The sequence below is a fragment of the Gorilla gorilla genome, chromosome 11 (genome assembly GCF_029281585.2).
Source record: "Gorilla gorilla gorilla isolate KB3781 chromosome 11, NHGRI_mGorGor1-v2.1_pri, whole genome shotgun sequence".
In the NCBI taxonomy this organism is placed as follows: domain Eukaryota; kingdom Metazoa; phylum Chordata; class Mammalia; order Primates; family Hominidae; genus Gorilla; species Gorilla gorilla.
The window spans coordinates 74,394,304-74,415,057 of NC_073235.2; the positions used below are offsets into that span (position 1 = coordinate 74,394,304).

At 41.5% G+C, this 20,754-nt stretch overlaps 2 protein-coding genes across 3 annotated transcripts in view; one reads left to right on the forward strand and one right to left on the reverse strand.

Moving 5' to 3' along the window:
* Nucleotides 1-20,754, reverse strand: part of SLC25A12 (solute carrier family 25 member 12) — a 221,486-nt gene that overhangs the window by 115,067 nt on the left and 85,665 nt on the right. The window contains exon 1 of one of the 2 annotated variants that reach the window (XM_031008529.2): nt 13,824-13,964. The exons of the other annotated variant lie outside the window; for it this stretch is intronic. The gene's annotated coding sequence lies outside the window, so the exon portion shown is untranslated. Of the gene's footprint in view, nt 1-13,823; nt 13,965-20,754 lie in introns of those variants that run through there. 2 annotated transcript variants of the gene reach the window in all.
* Nucleotides 20,547-20,754, forward strand: part of HAT1 (histone acetyltransferase 1) — a 69,650-nt gene continuing 69,442 nt past the window's right edge. Inside the window, exon 1 of the mRNA XM_004032786.4 lies at nt 20,547-20,658. Within this exon, the coding sequence (XP_004032834.2) occupies nt 20,568-20,658 (91 nt within the window). The 5' untranslated portion in view covers nt 20,547-20,567. The remainder of the gene's footprint in view (nt 20,659-20,754) is intronic.

The window sequence follows — 20,754 nt, forward strand, 5'->3', positions numbered from 1 at the left end:
AGTGATAATAGTAGTATATGCCTTGCCTAGGGGCTTAGATAACAGGTGTATGCATTTTTCAGAACTTAGTGAATGTAAACATAAGGTTTGTACACTTAATTACAAATGTGTGTAAATTTCCTTCAAAAGGAGGAACAACCTGAGCAAATATTGAACTCTAGCCAATGATATATTTAGGGGAGAGAATACTAGTATTTTAAATTTACTTTGAAATGCATTAAAGAAATAAGAAAGATTTACAGATGGATAGAGAAATAGATGAATAGGTATGTAATTTCTAACTGTGGGAGTGTATACAGGAGTTCACTGAAAAAAATTATTGTTGCAACTTTTCTAAATATTCTAAAATTTTCATAATAAAAGGTCAGGGAAAATTTGTGTTGGTCTTTGTGTTTCTAAAAATGGCTATCCATGTATGTAATTCTGTTGTTTGGTCAGAAATTGTACTGGGACTTATTTCCTAACCACTAATAGGCCTCTGCATTGTTGGAGAGGAGGAGAAAGAACTGAAACTGCTTGACAAATAATATACCTCTTTTATGGGGAGGGGAATCTGTGAAAATTATATTGCATTAAGAAGGCTGGGTGTGGTGGCTCATGCCTGTAATCCCAGCACTTTGGGAGGCCAAGGCGGGCAGATCACTTGAATCCAGGAGTTCGAGACCAGCCTGGCCAACATGGTGAAACCCCATCTCTACTAAAAATACAAAAATTAGCCAGGCATGGTGGTGCCCACCTATAATCCCAGCTACTCGGGAGGCTGAGAAAGGAGAACTGCTTGAACCCAGAAGGCAAAGGTTGCAGTGAGCCGAGATTGCACTACTGCACTCCAGCCTGAGTGACAGAATGAGACTCTGTCTCAAAAAATAGATATATATATAGTTTATATATATATAGTTTATATATATATAATTTATATATAGTTTATATATATATAATTTATATATAGTTTATATATAGTTTATTTATATATATAGTTTATATATACAGTTTATATATATACATATAGTTTATATATATATTACATCAAGAAAGAAAATGTTTTCCTCAACATCAATTCAGACACTAATTATATGTCCTTGGGGTCATGCATGTTTGGGTATATGTGTGTGTTTGGTCTAATAGTTACCCACAGGAAAACTAGAAAAAGAAAGTATATTTGCATAACATACGGACAGTTACCTTGGAAAGAACCAGACTTGGAATCTAAAGCCTAACTTGGAACTCCTCTGCTGAAGTGCACCCAGGATGTAATTCTAGACTGAGAAACTCAGACTTAGGTGAGGAAGATCCTGCAATTGGTCATTGTGTCCTTGGATTGCCCTGTTGGGGGAAGGAGAGTTAATCATAGGATGACACCAACTCTTTTGAGTAGGAGGTTTCCAAAAAGGGGAGGACAGGTTTGTACTCACTTAGGAAGAGAAGTCTACAGACGACCAGACAAGTAAGCTAGGAATTGGGATATGCCCAGGAAGAAACTTCTCCTGAAGAATTACATTAGAGAAGTAATGTAATATTGATCAGTATCAAATTGTACAAATCAGAAGGATAATTGGGAAGTTTAAGTTAGAAAGTTTTGGAGAAACAGTATGAAATAGCTAGACCTTAAGGAGAGACAGATCTTGTGAAAAGAGACAAGTTGAGGAGAGAAAGTGGGTAGAATTGTGGAATTCTTGACTCTAGTCAAGCCAGTACAGACAATAAATCATGGAGTAACTGATCTACGAAGTCTTGCCTGTACTATGCCTCGCTATCACTGCTTGAAAAGAAGAAGAAACAGTTGCTGTTGCTCACTCTCCTGACTCTGCTCTTCTGTTACCCTGAGTGGATGGACTTGCCTGGATGGTTTGGGGTGAGGATAGGAAATAAAATAGGGAGTCAACAGTTATAATTCCTCTAATCATCCCCAACCCTTCAATAAAACACTATCTGCGAACAAGTGTTGTGTTGATGGCATGGAAGAAAAATCACAGTAATAGGAAGTATAACCCTCCTCGGTGAAGTGCTAACCCCCTCACTGAGATCCATGTGGCAATAGCAGCAACATCATCTCATCAAAGATAGTAGGCTCAGGGTTCTACATGGATAACAGCAGCTAAGTGAGTGTAAGCCGAGACTTAACAGAATGGTAATGAGGAGCATGGATCACAGAGCAGCAACTGCCCAGTAGATGAGACAAATCTTTCTTTACTTAAACATGCTAGAGAACATTGCAGGGAGAGTGGGATGCTTCATCATATGGAATTCTATATGGCTATGAAGTTCTACTCTCTCTCCAAGATACTATATGTGCCTTCTTATTATTGATATCTGTAAGCAGGAAATATGAAGGGAACATAATCATCTAAAACGATTAAGTAACAATGCACATATGAGGATTCTTAATTGTGTGGTAAATTTATGCAAGAGAGGTTTAGACAAAGAAAAAATCAATTTAAGCTGGACAGTAAACAAAAGGTTACATGGAAACAATAATTCACCTCTGCTTTAATTCAAGCATTTTTCTGCATTCCTTCCAGAATAGGTCTTATTATTGTATCCTTCTTTCTTCATCCATACCCTCAGTCCTAACACTTATCTCAATGCCTGCTGTTAGTCATGTAGGTATTAATTAAATGGTGTATTGATCATTCCTAGCCAGTTTCTCTACCGATAGCCAATTAGTCCCCTTATCTTTCCTAAGTGAAAGCCATTACTATTGCCCTTGTTGCTTGAGTCAGAAAGCTAGGTATCAGACTCTCCCTTGTTCCTCACATTCAAATAGCCACCCAGTCCTGCATTTTCCATTCCCTTCAGTGCTTTTTAAATCTCTTCTCTTGGCCGGGCATGGTGGCTCACACATGTAATCCCAGCACTTTGGGAGGCCAAGGCGGGTGGATTGCCTGAGCTCAGGATTCGAAACCAGCCTGGGCAACATGGTGAAACCCCGTCTCTACTAAAAATACAAAAAATTAGCTGGGTATGGTGGCAGGCGCCTGTAATCCCAGCTACTTGGGAGGCTGAGGCAGGAGAATCACTTGAACCCGGGAGGCGGAGGTTTCAGCGAGCCGAGATCATGCCACTGTACTCCAACTTGGGTGACAGAGCAAGACTCTGCCTCAAAAAAATAAACAAACCAAAAAAGCTCTTCTTTTGATTATAATAGCCTTTATTGTGCCTTCTAATTCCTCTCTCAGTTTCCACTTCTCTACTTTCTGCCTCCTGTCACTACCCTCAAATCCATTCTCCACAGTGCTACCAAGTGTTTGATCTAAAACAGAAATTGAATTTTGTTACTTGCCCATCCTTCACTGGCTCTCTACTGACTTCAATATAAAATCCAAACTTGGCCGGGCACAGTGGCTCACTCCTGTAATCCCAGCACTTTGGGAGGCCGAGGCAGGTGGATCATGAGGTCGGGAGATTGAGACCATCCTGGCTAACACGGTGAAACCCTGTCTCTAAAAAAATATACAAAAATTAGCCTGGGCGAAAGAGCAAGACTCCGTCTCAAAAAAAAAAAAAAAAAAAAAAAAAGAAGCTCCTCCTCCAGAAAACAATCCCTAGCCCCGTTTTCCCATTTAGGGTAGCCTCCCTTTGGGCACTAACTCTATCCTATGCATAGTATTTATCACACTTTTGTTGTTGTTGTTGTTGTTGTTGTTGTTTGAGACAGAGTTTCGCTTTTGTCGCCTAGGCTGGAGTGCAATGGCACCATCTTGGCTCACCGCAACCTCTGCCTCCCAGGTTCAAGTGATTCTCCTGCCTCAGCCTCCCAAGTAGCTGAGATTACAGGCATGCGCCACCACACCCAGGTAATTTTATATTTTTAGCAGAGAGAGGGTTTCTCCATGTTGGTCAGGCTGGTCTCACACTCCTGACCTCAGGTGATCCACCCGCCTCAGCCTCCCAAAGTGCTGGGATTACAGGCGTGAGCCACCGCACCCGGCCTAATTACACTGTTATAATTACCTCTTTGCTTATTATCATTTCCACTGGTGGCTTTCAAACTACTTTACTAACCCACACCTATATATTAAAAAAACACATTTTTTTTTACAACTCCAGTACATACCAAAATAAAAATTTCACAGAGCAGTACTGAACTTTACTACATGCAACACACTCTGGTATTTACTATTCCACACTATATTCTATTTCTTTATTCTAATTTTGGTTTCAACACACTAAATTGATATCATGCATGACCCTTTAGTGGGCCAAACTTACAGTTTAAAAATATTGCAATACAATGTGAACTCACGTAGATCCTAGAGCATGGTAGATGTTCAATGTAGGAATTGAAGAAAAAGATAAAACAAAAATCTGTGTATCCCTAGCAATTAGTGCAGGGTAAGGTACAAAGCAGTGGTTAATAAAAATGTTTGAGAACAAAATAAACACAAAATTCTGGGATAGATCATCTTCATGAATCATATTCCCCCCATCACTTCCCTTTTTAAGAATAAAGATTTCTTGGCCAAGCGCAGTGGCTCACTCCTGTAATCCCAGCACTTTTGGAGGCCAAGGTGGGTGAATCACCTGAGGTCAGGAGTTCGAGACCAGCCTGGCCAACATGGCGAAAACCCGTCTCTACTAAAAATAACAAAAAGAATTAGCTGGGTGTGGCGGCACATGCCTGTAATCCCAGCTACTTGGGAGGCTGAGGCAGGAGAATCGCTTGAACCCAGGAGGCGGAGGTTGCAGTGAGCTGAGATCATGGCATTGCACTCCAACCTGGGCAACAAGAGCAAAACTCCACCTCAAAATAAATAAATAAATAAATAAATAAAGATTTATTACAAAATATTAAGATGAAAACATGGACATGTAAAAACATATACAGAGACACGCAAAACTGGAGAAGGAATAAAAATTGTTGTATTTGAAGGGGATGGTGAGATAGAGAGGCACGATTCTGAAAGCCAGCTGTTAGGTCTTCTTCCAAAAAAGGCTTGACGTGGTAAAGTCACCAATGTCCAGGATATGGTCATCAGTTCTGTATGTCATAAATCATCTTGTAAATGGCCCAAATATCACTTAAGCTAACCAAATTAACAAGATACTGATGAATAACCAATATAAGCTAATATTTACTGAGTACTTACTTTGTTTCAGGCACTATTATAATCACTTTCTATGAATCTATCCTCAAACAACTCTGAAGTAGGGTAATTTCATGTCATTATCTCCATTTCAAAGGTCAGGAAACTGATACTGGGAGATTAAGCAGCTTTCCCAAGGTTATAAAACTAATAAATGGTAATAAAGTTATAAAAAGAATAATAATGAAAACATTGTGAAAAATCTCTCAGAAAGTAGAGCAATACACCAAGAAAGAGAGGGAAAGGATTTAAATACAAAGAACTAACCCAGGGGGCCCAATAATTGAATTCTAAGAAGTCTGGGGGAAATAGAAATTTAGCATGATAGAAAAGAAATTATCAAATAAACAACTCAAGAGAACTTTTCATATCCAAAAGATGAGTATTCAAAGTGTTCTCTGTGTACCCAAAACAATGAATAAGAAAGGCTCCATACCAAGGCACATTTTGAAATATCAGAACATTGGAGATAAAAAGAGAAAAAAAAACCAAAAAAACAAAAAAACACAATAACAGAAAAAAAAAAAAAAAAACAGGAGGAGGTGAAAACAACCCCTCTCATTATCTCACGAAATAATCCACTGGAGAAATTTTTTTTTGAGACGGAGTCTTGCTCTGTCTCCCAGGCTGGAATGTAGTGGTGTGATCTTGGCTCACTGCAACCTCCGCCTCCCAGGTTCAAGAGATTTTCCTTCCTCAGCCTCCTGAGTAGCTGGGAGTACAAGTGCATGCCACCATGCCCAGCTAATTTTTGTATTTTTAGTAGAAACGGCATTTCACCATATTGGTCAGGCTGGTCTTCAACTCCTGACCTCATGATCCACCAGCCTCGGCCTCTCAAAGTGCTGGGATTACAGGCATGAGCCACCACGCCTGGCCTCCACTGGAGAAATTTTTGCCTCTTTTCCCCACAACCTTGGGCTCACAGATTTTGAGGCCCTAGTGTCCAAGGAAGAAATGCTTCCACCAAGAAGCACCATCATGGGTCAGATGAATTGGGAACTGAAACTGCCTCCCGGAGATTTTGGGCTTCTTCAGCTGCAAAACTAGAGGCAGAAAAGGGTCACCACAGCCAAGTGGTGATTAATCCCCAACATCAAGGAGAAACTGGGTTGTTACTATACAATGAGGCAAGGATGACTACGTCTGAATCCCAACTGAGGCAACTCAGTAGAGACAGCCAATCCAACAGAAGTAAGACCATGGTGCACTCAGACCATTTGGAAATTAGGGTTTGGGACACTGTACTAAAGAATAAAACATAGTCAAGGTGCTTACAGAAATGAGGGGACACAGAATGAGGGGTGGAAAAAGGAAGTTATGATTATCAACTTAGGCCTCATAATCACCCACAGAAGTAGAGTTCAATAGCAGCTTCATTTTACATTATTGTTGATCCTTATTCCACCTGTACCTCATACGAAGAGCATTGGCATTGGCTAACATTTCAAATTTCATCATCCTCTGATGATATGATAGGTGTGGGACTATGTGTGGTCACTGTGTTAGCAACACTGATTGCCACACAAGAGATGGTATGTGAATTTCTTACAGGCAAGTGACACCTGTAAGAGACTGGGGCTTGAATTGCCTTTACAGTATTCCACCCAAAAATGAGGCCTACTGACAGGAGACCACAGCAGCAAGGAGCCAGAGTTTCCTTGTCAGGAAATTGGTATAGTGTGGAGGCCCCTGTAGGCTCATTGAAGTAATTAAGAATGCATGCTATCTAAGAGGCAGTAAGAACATCGATGATCAATGTCAGCTGGAGAAGTAGAGATGACCACAAGTGAATATAGTTAAGCAGCAAGATTCATTTCTTCTCTATTCCTACTTCTAACCCCTAACCTGGAGGAGTTAGCCTTGAAAAAAAAAAAAAAGAAGAAGAAGAAATATCCTAGAACCAGACACCACCCCCCACCTGCCCCCAACCCAATCTTAAGGAGCTTAGAGAGGGAGAATGCATAAAAAATTGACCAGGATCTATTACACATTTCAGGTCCCTATGGCTACAAATCTGGCCAGCAACGGGGAAGTTTTAAAACTAGTCCAAGTTTAAAATTCTGAAGTTTTAAAGTAGTCCATGCTAGACTTTGAATAACTTAAAAGACCAGAAAGCTGGTCGGGCACGGTGGCTCATACCTGTAATCCCAGCACTTTGGGAGGCCGAGGCTGGTGGATAATCTGAGGTCAGGAGTTCGAGACCAGCCTGGCCAACATGGTGAAACCCCCATCTCTACTAAAAATACAAAAGTCAGCCAGGTGTAGTGGTGTGTGCCTGTAGTCCCAGCTATTCCGAAGGCCGAGGCAGGAGAATCACTTGAATGTGGGAGGTGGAGGTTACAGTGAGCTGAGATCATGCCACTGCATTTCAGCCTGGGTGACAGAGTGAGACTCCATCTCAAAAAAAAAAAAAAAAGAAGAAGACCAGAAAACTATGGAATCTGCCTGGGGGGGAAAGGATATTCAACACAGTACTGAGGAAGCAGTGACTTGAGAAAAAGAAAACATTTTATTTTTGAATCTCCACCAAGTTCAGATTCCTTAGTAATCTGGTCGCATAAAAGTATGAGTAGAAAATAGTTTATTACATAAGTTAAGTGAATGAATCAGAACTTGAAATTGTATGTATGTGATAAGCACAATTGTATAAATAATCTGAATATATTAAAGTCTGGAGCAGATACTTGAATTTTCCCTAAATCACAATTTTGCATAGGGTCAGCAATGATCACATATCTAATCAAACGTACTATAATACTTCTTTGTGTTATTTATTTGTTTAAGATGTAAAATAGGTTTATTTAGCATGATTGCTTTTCACAAACCAATGTTAGATGATGGATACTTGGCTACCTTCTGTGGATCTATAAATTGCAGGGGTTTTCTTGTGGGGGCTGGTTATTGTTTTTCAAAGATTAACACTATAGTCTTGCAAAGAAGCAGACTAAACAGAGCATGATCCCTCAGTTCCTCCCTTTTCCATTAGAAATTGAGTATTTTGCTTGACTTTTCCCATTATCTGCAATCATTCCAGTTTGCAGGGAGTCCATACATATAATTGTTAATATTGCAGATATTTCAGAGAACATGTCTTTGAGCCTTCCAGTGAAGATTCCTTTGGCCCACCTGATGTGAAATCATCTATCCTAACCCATTCTATCTCACTCCAATTTCTATAACATCATTGGTAATATTTGTATGAGGACTCTAATTCATGAAGTCTTCCTCCCACACTGAAACATTTTAGGGCACTGGAGCAAGGTAAGAATCTCCTGGAACTACTTGTGGTACACTGATCTCATATGTAGGAGTGCCTTAACCTCAAGACTGGCACAAAAAAAGACTAAGTGTTCATGGTTATCATTTTTTTTTTTAAATCTCAACCTTGTATGACCCCAATGAAAAATACATATGAACTAAACAGCATAAAAATAATGAGGTTTATCAAAGAATGACCCTTTCAAATCACAGCTATTGTTCTTATCTGTCACATGATTTAGATAATTATCTTTCTACCTTGAGTAAATGGATGTGTTGTAATATACTAAATATACAACACAATTTTCATTTGTGGTTAGATATGTACTCATATATAATTAAACCTTATAGTAGTAAATAAAATTGTCATTTGGTATTTAAACATATAATCTATTTCATTTAACAAAAAGCAAGCAAAACCTAAGGAAATTAAGTCATACTGATACTATTTGAATGAATTGGACATTTGTCATCTCTCTGCTGCAGTCCTATATTTACTCAAAAGTACAATATGAACTTCAAAATATGAGAATAAAATAACTTCAAAGTCCACATGCAAAGGAAAAAATAGCAAAAATCTTTACCAAATGAAAGAAACATACAATTTAGCTCAGCAGGACTTCTACACATCCAAGGACAATGTAGGTTTGCAGCCACACATTTTTGAAAAAGAAAATTTCTTGGCCGGGCACAGTGGCTCACACCTGTAATCCCAGCACTTTGGGAGGTTGAAGCAGGTGGATCACGAGGTCAGGAGTTCGAGACCAGCCTGGCCAAGATGGTGAAACCCCATCCCTACTAAAAATGCAAAAATTAGCTGGGCGTGGTGGCAGGTGCCTGTAATCCTCGCTACTCGGAAGGCTGAGGAAGGAGAATTGCTTGAACCTGGGAGGTGGAGGTTGCAGTGAGCTGAGATGGCACCACTGCACTCCAGCCTGGGCGACAGAGCAAGACTCTGTCTCAAAAAAAAAAAAAGAAAAAAATTATTTCTGGTCTTTCTTGGGATCCTTTCTTAACAAAGCTGGCATAAAACAAAATGTTATAGGCTGGGCGCAGTGTCTCACCCTTGTAATCCCAGCACTTTGGGAGGCTGAGGCAGGCAGATCACTTGAGGTCAGGAGTTCGAGACCAGCCTGGCCAACACGGTGAAACCCCGTCTCTACTAAAAACACAAAAATTAGCTGGGTATGTTGGCGGGCACCTGTAATCCCAGCTACTCAGGAGGCTGAGGCACAAGAATCACTTGAACCTGGGAGGCAGAGGTTGCAGTGAGCCAAGATCATGCCATCACACTCCAGCCTGGGCAATAGAGCGAGACTCAGTCTCAAAAAAAAAAAAGTTATAATTATCTGTTAATATTTTAAAAGATTTTAGAAACCTTTTGAAATTTTATTACTTTTTTAAATGAAAATTTTCATTTCTCCAAGTATTCAGAATATTACATGTTTTTTAAAAAGTTACATTCAGAGTTTTAGATAAGATTCAGTTAATGAGAATATGACCCAGTATCTCGGGGTAAATAGATCATTCTATTTATATAGGGATTGTCCTTAAGGATCAGGCAGGGAAGGAAGGGGATGAAGAAACCTGAGAGGCGGCCTAAGAAGAGAAGATATGGGCAAACTTAAATAATGTATTCAATACAACAATTAATCTGAATAAAAGTCTTTAGTAAATGTTAGTTAAAAGAATTGCTCTCACTTCAAGTGAGAACTCAGGGATGAAAATAACATAGATCCAGCCTTGTAGAGTATAAGGAAATGGCTGTGCTTTGGTCAAGGAGGGGCCAAGGTAACCATCCAGAGTGACTCAGAGAGTTTAGAGCGCAGGCGTATAACTCCACCTGTTATCACAGCCATGTAGCCATAACATAGGAAGGCCATCACTTGGTTCTACACCACATTGTATGTAAAAGGTATAAATGCCCTACTGACACTGTACAGGCATGCTCGCACCCAGAGAAAGAGAGCGAGCCAAAGCTGTCCATCTTACAGATGGACAGGAGGGATCCAGGACACAGCTAGACTTGCTTGTGCTCAGAGAGAGAAAAAGTTAAGCTGCTGACTCTGAAAGCAAGGGAGAGGCGGCTGGCGCCACTGTGCATGGGAGCCACAGGCTCAAGCAGCCCAGACAGAGCAGACAGTGTAAGAGAGCTGCTGAATAAAGCCGTATTTCACCTGCCTACAGCCCCCCGAGTGTTCTTCCACCTATTTGCCACTCATCCTGTAACCGACCAAGGGGTTCACCTTGCCCGCTGCCTAGACAGAGCCAATTCATCAAGACAGGGGAATTGCAATTGAGAAAGAGTAATTCACACAGGGCCAGTTGTGTGGAAGACTGGCGTTTTATTATTATTACTATTATTATTATTATTATTATTATTATTATTTTGAGATGGAGTCTCGCTCTATCGCCTAGGCTGGAGTGCAGTGGCGCAATCTCAGCTCACTGCAAGCTCCACCTCTCGGGTTCACACCATTCTCCTGCCTCAGCCTCCTGAGTAGCTGGGACTACAGGCGCCCGCCACCATGCCCAGCTAATTTTTTGTGTTTTTAGTAGAGATGGGGTTTCACTGTGTTAACCAGGATGGCCTCGATCTCCTGACCTCGTGATCCGCCCGCCTCGTCCTCCCAAAGTACTGGGATTACAGGCGTGAGCCACCGCGCCCGGCCAGGAGTTTTATTATTACTCAAATCAGTCTCCCTGAGCATTCGGGGAGCAGAGTTTTTAAGGATACCTTGGTGGGTGGGGGGAAGCCAGTGAGCCAGGAGTGCTAATTGATCAGAGATGAAATCATAGGGAGCTGTCTTGTTGCGCTCAGTCAGTTCCTGGGTGGGGGCCACAAAATCAGATGGGCCAGTTTATTGATCTGGGTGGGGCCAGCTGATCCATCAAGTGCAGGGTTTGCAAAATATCTCAAGCACTGATCTTAAAAGCAGTTTACGGAGGGTCAGAATCTTGTAGCCTCCAGCTGCATGACTCCTAAACCATAATTTCTAATCTTGTGGCTAATGTTAGTCCTACTAAGGCAATCTAGTCCCCAGGCAAGGAGGAGGTCTGCTTTGGGAAAGGGCTGTTACTGTCTTTGATTAAACTATAAAGTTTCTCCCAAAGTTAGTTCAGCCTACGCCCAGGAATGAACAAGGACAGCTTGGAGGTTAAAAGCAAAATGGAGTCAGTTAAGTTAAACCTCTTTCACTGTCCCAGTCATAATTTTGCAAAGGTGGTTTCAATCCACCTGCTCCCTCCGGACCTCAGCATGGGCTGGAACCTGACCGTGAGCCTAACAGAGAAGTTATCAATAAGGAGCAAATAAGCTTAAAAGTAGAGAAGGTAATGATTCACCATTATCCCCAGAAGGACAGATCAGAAAGTTGAGGCAGTCCTTCTGTGATAAGCAGGCCTACCTTGGTGAATGAACATAGCAGGCCCTCAAAACAGCAAGCCTCAATGAAGCCTGCTGGAGAGAAGTGAGAGCGCAAGACTCCGTCTCAAAAAAAAAAAAAAAAAAAAAAAAAGTCTTACTCAGGGTGAAATATGGGACTGCTGCATGGTACAGCAGCATGTTCCTGTTTGTTGTGGGAAACCCAAGGAGAAGAGGAGGAAGGATATTATATTCACTGTATCAATTTCCCAATACCTCTCCTTGATTGCATAAATGTATTCCGAACAGGTCTCTGGATCTGGGAAGATGACAGTTTACATTTAGTGTTTGAATGTTTGGGTGCTTAATTGATTGAAGGGTAGAGAGAAGGAGGGTAAGCTCCTGATGGGGAATAGCTAGGCTTTCTTAGAGCTTGGTAAGAAAGCTGGAACCTAATCTGAATTAAAATTGTCTAGGGAAATCCAGAGCTACTGGTCGGCTTGTCTCCAAGAATACTCCCATGTCCCAGAAAATTGTCTCTTTAGAGCTATTGTACCAGGGATACAATTTACTGTGGCAAAAGATCACCTCTTGGAAATTGTGTTGCTTACTCACCTTACTCACCCTCCGCCACAGCTATTCCCTGGTGACATTCAGAGGGCAAGGCCTGTGTTACACATGTGTTGATAGTAATGCGTTAAACGTGGATGAGACACTTTTTAGTCCCTGATTCTAATCACATGCTTAAGGTTGTTTTTTAAAGCAAAGAAACTTAGCAATTTTCAATCCCAAGAGCCGTGAAATACTTAACAGTGAAAGCTTAGTTATTTGGGAGGAAAATTATGTTCTTGGTATTACTACACAGTCATTTAACAAACATTTAATAGGTATCAACCATATGTCAGACACAGTGACTTTCTCTGCAAAATAAAGACAGCAAATTGGCCCTTTCTACAACATGAAAGGGGAAGAAAAAAAGTAGAAAAACAGAACCATTTGAGAGACTTGGGCCATAATATCAGCTTATCAGTTTCTTACTGATAAGCAAGAGTGTGAAATTAAGTCAGGGACCTTCACGGGTGCACAAGTGATCTACTGGGACAGAAAGTATTAAAAATGCAGCTGAGCACAGTGGCTTATGCCTGTAATCCCAGCACTTTGGGAGGCCAAGGCAGGCGGATCACTTGTGGTCAGAAGTCTGAGACCAGCCTGGCCAACATGGTGAAATCCCATCTCTACTAAAAATAAAAAAATTAGCTGGGGCCGGGCATGGTGGTTCATGCTTATAATCCTAGCATTTTGGGAGGCTGAGCTGGGCTGATCACTTGAGATCAGGAGTTCAAGACCAGCCTGGCCAACATAGTGAAACCCCATCTCTACTAAAAGTACAAAAAATTATCTGGGCATGGTGCCGGGCCTATAGGTACCTGCCTATAGTCCCAGCTACTCGGGAGGCAGGAGAATTGCTTGAGCCCAGGAGGTGGAGGTTGCAGTGAGCCAAGATTGTACCAGTGCACTCCAGCCTGGGCAACAGATCAAGACTCTGTCTCACACACCCGAAAAAAAGCCGGGCGTGGTAGTATGCACCTATAATCCCAGCTACTCAGGAGGCAGGAGGCTGAGGTGGGCCCATCCCTTGGACCTGGGAGGCAGAGGTTGCAGTGTGCTAAGATCATGCCTCTACACTCCAGCCTGGGCAACAGAGTGAGACTCCATCTCAAAAAAAAAAAAATAGTATTAAAAGTGAGTATTTATGATCTTTTTTGTCTAAAAAATAAAACATTAATAGTAATATTTAATATGTGAATTAACAGTAGTAAAAAGCATACATTTTTAAGGAGATATGACCAAAAGTTGTTACACATATGTGTGCCAAATAAAAATGTATCATAATGACGAGATTATCTGATTTCTAAAGCCACTTGGCTCTAAAATTCCTGATTCTGTATTATTCAACTGCCTTAGTTTCTCTTAAACTGTATTAAAAAATAAAATCCTATCTATACTAACACTGACTTCCTCATATAAAACAAAATTTAATTTTGAAAAGATTTTAAAAAGCAAATCTTTTATTCTTTAAATGCATGCTGCCCCTACCGACTCACCCTTCTTACCTGATAAAGCAGGTTCTCTTTGTGTCATGTAATGCCAGTCAGTATGACTCTTTCTTCCTCTCAATTCATTCAACTGACTGGCAAAGAGACTGGCCGTGTGTTTATGCGATTAATGAAGTTAACCTTAAAGTCTGGATCCCCCTAGAAAATTTTTGAAAAAAATCTCTTTAATTTTCACTAACTTGCACAGTGGTTGATTTAGCTTGTTGACTTCATATAGTCCCTCAAAACTCCAATTTGTAAAAAGAATTAGAGAAAACACTACCATAAAACTAAACTTTATTTTTATTCTTTTAAGGTTTATGAACTAAACACTGAACTAGCACCATTATATAGTTGGTATAAACCTTGTTACTTTGTGTGTCCACATCATGGGAAGTTAAAACTCCTGCTGTACATAGTGATATAGGTAAATAGGTTACAAAGGAGTTGACTGAAAACCAACCTATTAAAATGACAGATTTCACAACAAGGTGAATATATTCTTAATATTACTGAACTATAAACTTAAAAATAGTTAACATGGTAAGTTATATATTTTTTTTTTACATTAAAAGAAAGACAATGGCCTGGTGCGGTGGCTCACACCTGTAATCCCAGCACTTTGGGACAGAGGCGACAGAGTGAGACTCCGTCTCAAAAAAAAAAAAAAAAAAAGAAATAATACTTAAAATAGCATTTTAATGATAGAATGTATAATATCACAGTTATTATTGTATTACCTACCCAAAGTAGACAAATACATAATTAATGCCATTCTAATAAATTAGTTTCCAAAAGTAAAGCAGGCATCACTGGACAGTCATTTTGAAAACAGGTATAAATAATTATAGTGCTTGTTATTTTGGCCAATCTTTGCTTGTAAATAATGACAAAATGCAAAATGGAAAATATTAGTTTTCAACTAATTGTTCCTAGTTTTGATTAAATTGCTTCCCTTAGAGTCTGTGTACCATAATACGTCGAATATAGAGAAGAGGATAGGGAGTTAGCAACCATGTCTAAAAACCTCCAAAAAGTTGGATAAGTTTCTCTTTTTTTTTTTTTTTGAGACAGAATTTTGCTCTAGTTACCCAGGCTGGAGTGCAATGGCGCGATCTTGGCTCACTGCAACCTCTGCCTCCCGGGTTCAAGTGATTCTCCTGCCTCAGCCTCCCGAGTAGCTGGGATTACAGGCATGCACCACCACACCCGGCTAATTCTGTATTTTTCTTTGAGATGGGATTTCTCCATGTTGGTCAAGCTGGTCTCCAACTCCGGACCTCAGGCGATCTGCCCACCTTGGCCTCCCAAAGTGCTGGGATTATAGGTGTGAGCCACCACGCCCAGCCAGATGGATAAATTTCTAACTGTGAAAGAAACCAATACATCATCATTGAAGGAGACAAATGGTATTAAAGAATAAAAAAAACTCATTAGGCTGGGCGCGGTGGCTCACGCCTATAATCCCAGCACTTTGGGAGGCCAAGGAGGCAGATCACTTGAGGTCAGGAGTTCGAGAACAGCCTGGCCAACATGGTGAAACCTCATCTCTACTAAAATTACAAAAATTAGCTGGGTGTGGTGGCGAATGCTCACTGTAGCCCCAGCTACTCGGGAGGCTAAGGCAGGAGAATTGCTTGAACCTAGGAGGCGGAGATTGCAGTGAGCCGAGATCATGCCACTACACTCCAGCCTGGGCAGACTCTGTCTCCAAAACAAAAACAAAAACAAAAAACCTCATTAATCCCCATCTCTAAATTCCCCCTAAAGGCAACTATAGTTAAGTTTGTGAGGTATGCTTTCAGATGTTTTCTGTTTATATCAAAATATATTTTTATATAAATGAAATAACATTATATTTTTTGTAATTTATTTTTTAGCCTATTGTATAGGAGATAGAGCATATTAGCCAGCCCCTTGTGCTAGAAGTTTAGGCTATTTTCAACTTGCCAGTGAAAATAATACAGCATTGAACATCTTTGTTTTAGTGTATCTTTGCATTTCTGTGAAATAGTTTTGCAGTACAAATGCTTAAAAGTGGAACTGTTGTTGCCTCAAAGGATACACAAATTGAAAATTTTGTTACATTTGTAAAAATGTGTTAAAATTTCGAAATTGCCCCTCAAAAGTTACTAATTTATACACGTATGGGTAGTACATTAGAGTTAGAAAATAAAGACTGTTGGTAATTTTTGTGTATTTAGGATATTCCTCTTACAGTAGTTTTCAACATGAGCTGGTCCATTTTTATTTTCTTTCTTTCCTTTTTTTTTTTCTTGAGACAGACTCGCTCTGTCGCCCAGGCTGGAGTGCAATGGCGGGATCTTGGCTCACTGCAACCTCCGTCTCCCGGGCTCAAGCAATTCTCCTGCCTCAGCCTCCTGAGTAGCTGGAATTACAGGTGTATGCCACCACACCCGGTTAATTTTTGTATTTTCAGTAGAGATGGAGTTTCACCATGTTGGCCAGGCTGGTCTCGAACTCCTGACTTCATGTGATTTGCCTGCCTCGGCCTCCCAAAGTGCTGGGATCACAGACGTGAGCCACCGCGCCCAGCCTATTTTCTTTCTTGTATCCCATTTGGAAGTCATCTAGCTGGATAATGGTTTCTGGATAATTGCTCTGGGAACTGAGACTCATAACTTTATGCTCATTAGCACTACGAACTAAAAAAATGAGCTAACTAACTACTGTTATTTGTCTGTGTAAAGGTATGCATTTTGAAATGAAGACACATTACATACATGCATTTTTCTTTCAGGTCTTAGATTTCCTGCATCAATTTTCTGATGACCATATATATATATATTTTTTTTTTTTTTGAGACGGAGTCTGTCTCCCAGGCTGGAGTACAGTGGCACGATCTCGGCTCACTGCAAGCTCCGCCTCCTGGGTGCATGCCATTCTCCTGCCTCAGCCTCCCGAGTAGCTGGGACTACAGGCGCCCGCCATCACGCCCGGCTAATTTTTTGTGTTTTTAGTAGAGACGGGGTTTCACCGTGTTAGCCAGGATGCTCTCGATCTCCTAACCTCGTGATCTGCCTGCCTCGGCCTCCCAAAGTGCTGGGATCACCGGCGTGAGCCACTGCGCCCGGCCCGATGACCATATTTTTTTGTGCCAAATTTTAATCCATTCTGGAGGTTTCAAAGCAAGATAGTGAAGTTTATCAGTCCATATGAACTTGAGCCTGTACCAACACATGGTTGCCAGTTCACACCTAATAGTGTAATATGGCCCTTTTCTCTGAAGAAAATGCCTTTTCCAAATCTCCCTTACTAGAATAAATGTTATCATAGTAATACCACTTCATACCCGCATAGAGTTTTAGAGTTTACAAAGCTCGTTCACAAATATTATTCCGTTTGGTTTTTACAACAACCCAGTGTGGTGACTGGGCAGTACTATTATCTCCACTTAATAGATGCAACAAGGTTGAACAAGCATGAAGTAGTAGAACTGGGACTAGTAGGGCAGTAAACTTCCCACAAGATATGTTGTCTCTTCCATATATATATGAGGATAGCATATTCCTTTCATAGAAATTTTATTCCATGATTGTAATAGTTGCTTTCTTAAATTTTCTTTAGAGCAAAGTAAAATATAAGTTAAAAAAGGAAAGAAATCCCTACAAAAAAAAGAGAATTTTTTTCCTTTTGGGTAATTTTAACATTACCTTTCCAAAATAAGTCATTCTTTTGTCTCTTAGGTAAACTGTACCAAAACATCTATTCTGTAACATTAAAAAAAAAAATGTGAGGATGGACATGGTGGCTCACGCCTATTATCCCAGCATTCTGGGAGGCCAAGCTGAGAGGATTGCTTGAGGCCAGGAGTTTGGGACCAGCCTGGGCAACATACTGAGACTCCATTTCTACAAAAAAACAAAAAAATTAGCTGTGCACAGTGGCACACATTTGTAGTCCTGGCTATTTGGGAGGCTGAGAGGCAGGAGGATCTTTTGAGCCCAGCAGTTGGAGGCTGGAGGCTGTAGTGAGCTATGATTGCATCATTGCAATCCAGCCTGGGTGAGAGTGAGACCCTGTCTCAAAAAAAAAAAAAAAAAAAAGTGAACATCTAAGACAAGGACAACATAAAACCTCAATTCTGCAAGCAGATCACATTAAATGCTAGTCATACAATATACGAGTAAGTTTCATCATATTTTTTTCCTACAACTAACCATAATATCACAGGACTAATAATCTGTGATATACCACAGTTAAAACGTAATTCTTCTTGATTTCTTACTTATAAAGAACATAATTGCTGGTCAGCAATTGATCCATAGATAAGGTGATTTTGGAAAGAAATGATAAGTCTTGCCATTTTGAAAAGAAAAGTTTTTTTTTTTTTTGAGATGGAGTCTCGCTCTCTTGAGCAGGCTGGAGTGCAGTGGCACTATCTCAGCTCACTGCAACCTCCGCCTCCTGGGTTCAAGCGATTCTACTGCCTCAGCCTCCAAAGTAGTTGAGATTACAGGCTCATGTCACCACGCCTGGTTAATTTGTTGTACTTTTTAGTAGAGACAGGGTTTTACCATGTTGGCCAGGCTGGTCTCAAACTCCTGACCTCAGGTGATCTGCCTGCCTTGGCCTCCCAAAGTGCTGGGATTACAGGTGTGAGCCACCGTGCCTGGCCAAAAATGATTATTAAAGAAAAAGATTGTTTTCCTTTTTTGATCCATAATGTCATTAGTCCCATTGATTTCAGTTTTCTGTCTTAACATTATGACTGTAATTTCTTTTTTTTTTTTTTTTTGAGACGGGGTCTGGCTCTTGCCCAGGCTGGAGTGCAGTGGCGGGATCTCGGCTCACTGCAAGCTCCGCCCCCCAGGTTCACGCCATTCTCCTGCCTCAGCCTCCTGAGTAGCTGGGACTGCGGGCACCCGCTACCACGCCCGGCTACTTTTTTTGTATTTTTAGTAGAGACGGGGTTTCACCATGTTAGCCAGGATGGTCTGGATCTCCTGATCTCGTGATCCGCCCGCCTCGGCATCCCAAAGTGCTGGGATTACAGGCGTGAGCCACCACGCCCGGCTTATGACTGTAATTTCTTGTGTATCATTAGGTTTCAAGAAAAAGGATCTTGAAACCTTTTTCTTGGGATCACGCCTGTAATCCCAGCACTTTTGGAGGCCGAGATGGGCAGATCATCTGAGGTCGGGAGTTCGAGATCAGCCTAACCAACATGGAGAAACCCCGTCTCTGCAAAAATACAAAATTGCTGGCTGTGGTGGCGCATGCCTGTAATCCCAGCGACTCAGGAGGCTGAGGCAGGAGAATCGCTTGAACCCGGGAGGCGGAGGTTGTGGTGAGCTGAGATTGTGCCATTGCACTCCAGCCTGGGCAACAAGAGTGAAACTCCGTCTAAAAAAAAAAAAGAAAAGAAAGAAAAAGGATCTGGGCATTCTCAGTACCTTTTCTGATCTTTATCTTCAGGAAAGCCATCTCTATATAGTTGAGCAAATAAATACTGGGCTGAGTATCTGATGAACTGCACTCTGCATAGGTTGCATACTGAGAATGAACTTGGGCAGTTTATCTTTTCTGGGCTTTGGTTTCCTCATCTCTAAAATGAGAGGGCGTGTTAGTTCTAGACCATCATCCCAAGGGTCCATTTTAGCTTTAGCGTGCATCACTGTAAAACCTGTTAACAAATATTTGTTGAGATAAGGAATTCTGGTGTATAGCCAACATTGTGGGAATATTTGTGGATGCCTAAATAGTGGTTTATCCTCTGGGGAAAGCAGTTCCTACAGCTACTAAATACTAACAAGGCCTATGGCTAAAATCAGGTAGCACCTTGTGATGTAATTCAAACCACTAGGACATGTGGCATGCAAGACTACATCAGGCTACTTGAGGTATTTATTAGGTAACAATTTTTTTTTTTTTTTTTTTTTTTGAGACGGAGTATCACTCTGTTGCCCAGGCTGGAGTGTAGTGGGGCAATCTCGGCTCACTGCAACTTTCGCCTCCAGGGTTCAAGCGATTCTCCTGCCTCAGCCTCCCGAGTAGCTGGGATTACAGGCGCCTGCCACCATGCCTGGCTAATTTTTGTATTTTTAGTAGAGACGGGGTTTCACTATGTTGGCTACGCTGGTCTCGAACTCCTGAGCTCAGGCAATCTACCCGCCTCGGCCTCCCAAAGTGCTGGGATTATAGGCGTGAGCCACCGCGCCCGGCCTAGGTAATGATTTTTGCGCGCTAAATGGTTCTTAGTAACCTGAAGAGTGAAAGCAGAGTACCTAAATGTCATACTGTATACGTTAAAAACAAGGGAGAAAGGAAAAAAGATGTTAAAGTTTACAGCAAAATGAGAAACAAATGAGGAAAACAAGTGAAAACTTCTCCCGCAACTGAAACTCAACCTCTACATTTTACCTAGGTAAAATGGTAAAATTGCCCACAGGGCTCAGGTGTTTGGATGCACTGTCCAGGCCAAGAGGAAAGATTTTCAGCCAGTCTCCAAAACATCTCAGGGACGGGTATGGAAAACAGGCGTAAAGTGTCTGTATTGATCAAATCAACCCCAGAGAAACTTTCCTAGGGCCAGAGAGCATCTCAACCGCGAAGGTCCGTTTGCGGCCTCCTTCTCCACTTCAGGCCTGCAAAGCGGATGACGGCATTCGCAGTGGCTAGGTAACGGCCCGCGCAGACTTCTCGGCGTTAGCCCCGCCTCTTGAGGCGCTTCCGCCGCCGGGCTCCTGGACACGCCTCCTTTAATTGGCTAACGTCACGCTGGGAGTGGGCGGGGAAAATATGTCAGACTGTGAGGTCACTTCCGGCCCGGGAGCGCGCGGGTTGATTCGTCCTTCCTCAGCCGCGGGTGCTCGTAGCTCGGAAATGGCGGGTAAGTTACCGGGAAAAGTTTACCAAGGGGAGGAGGCGGCCACATCGGGGATAGAACACCGAGACGGTGGTGACAATGCCCGCCTAGAACTTTCGG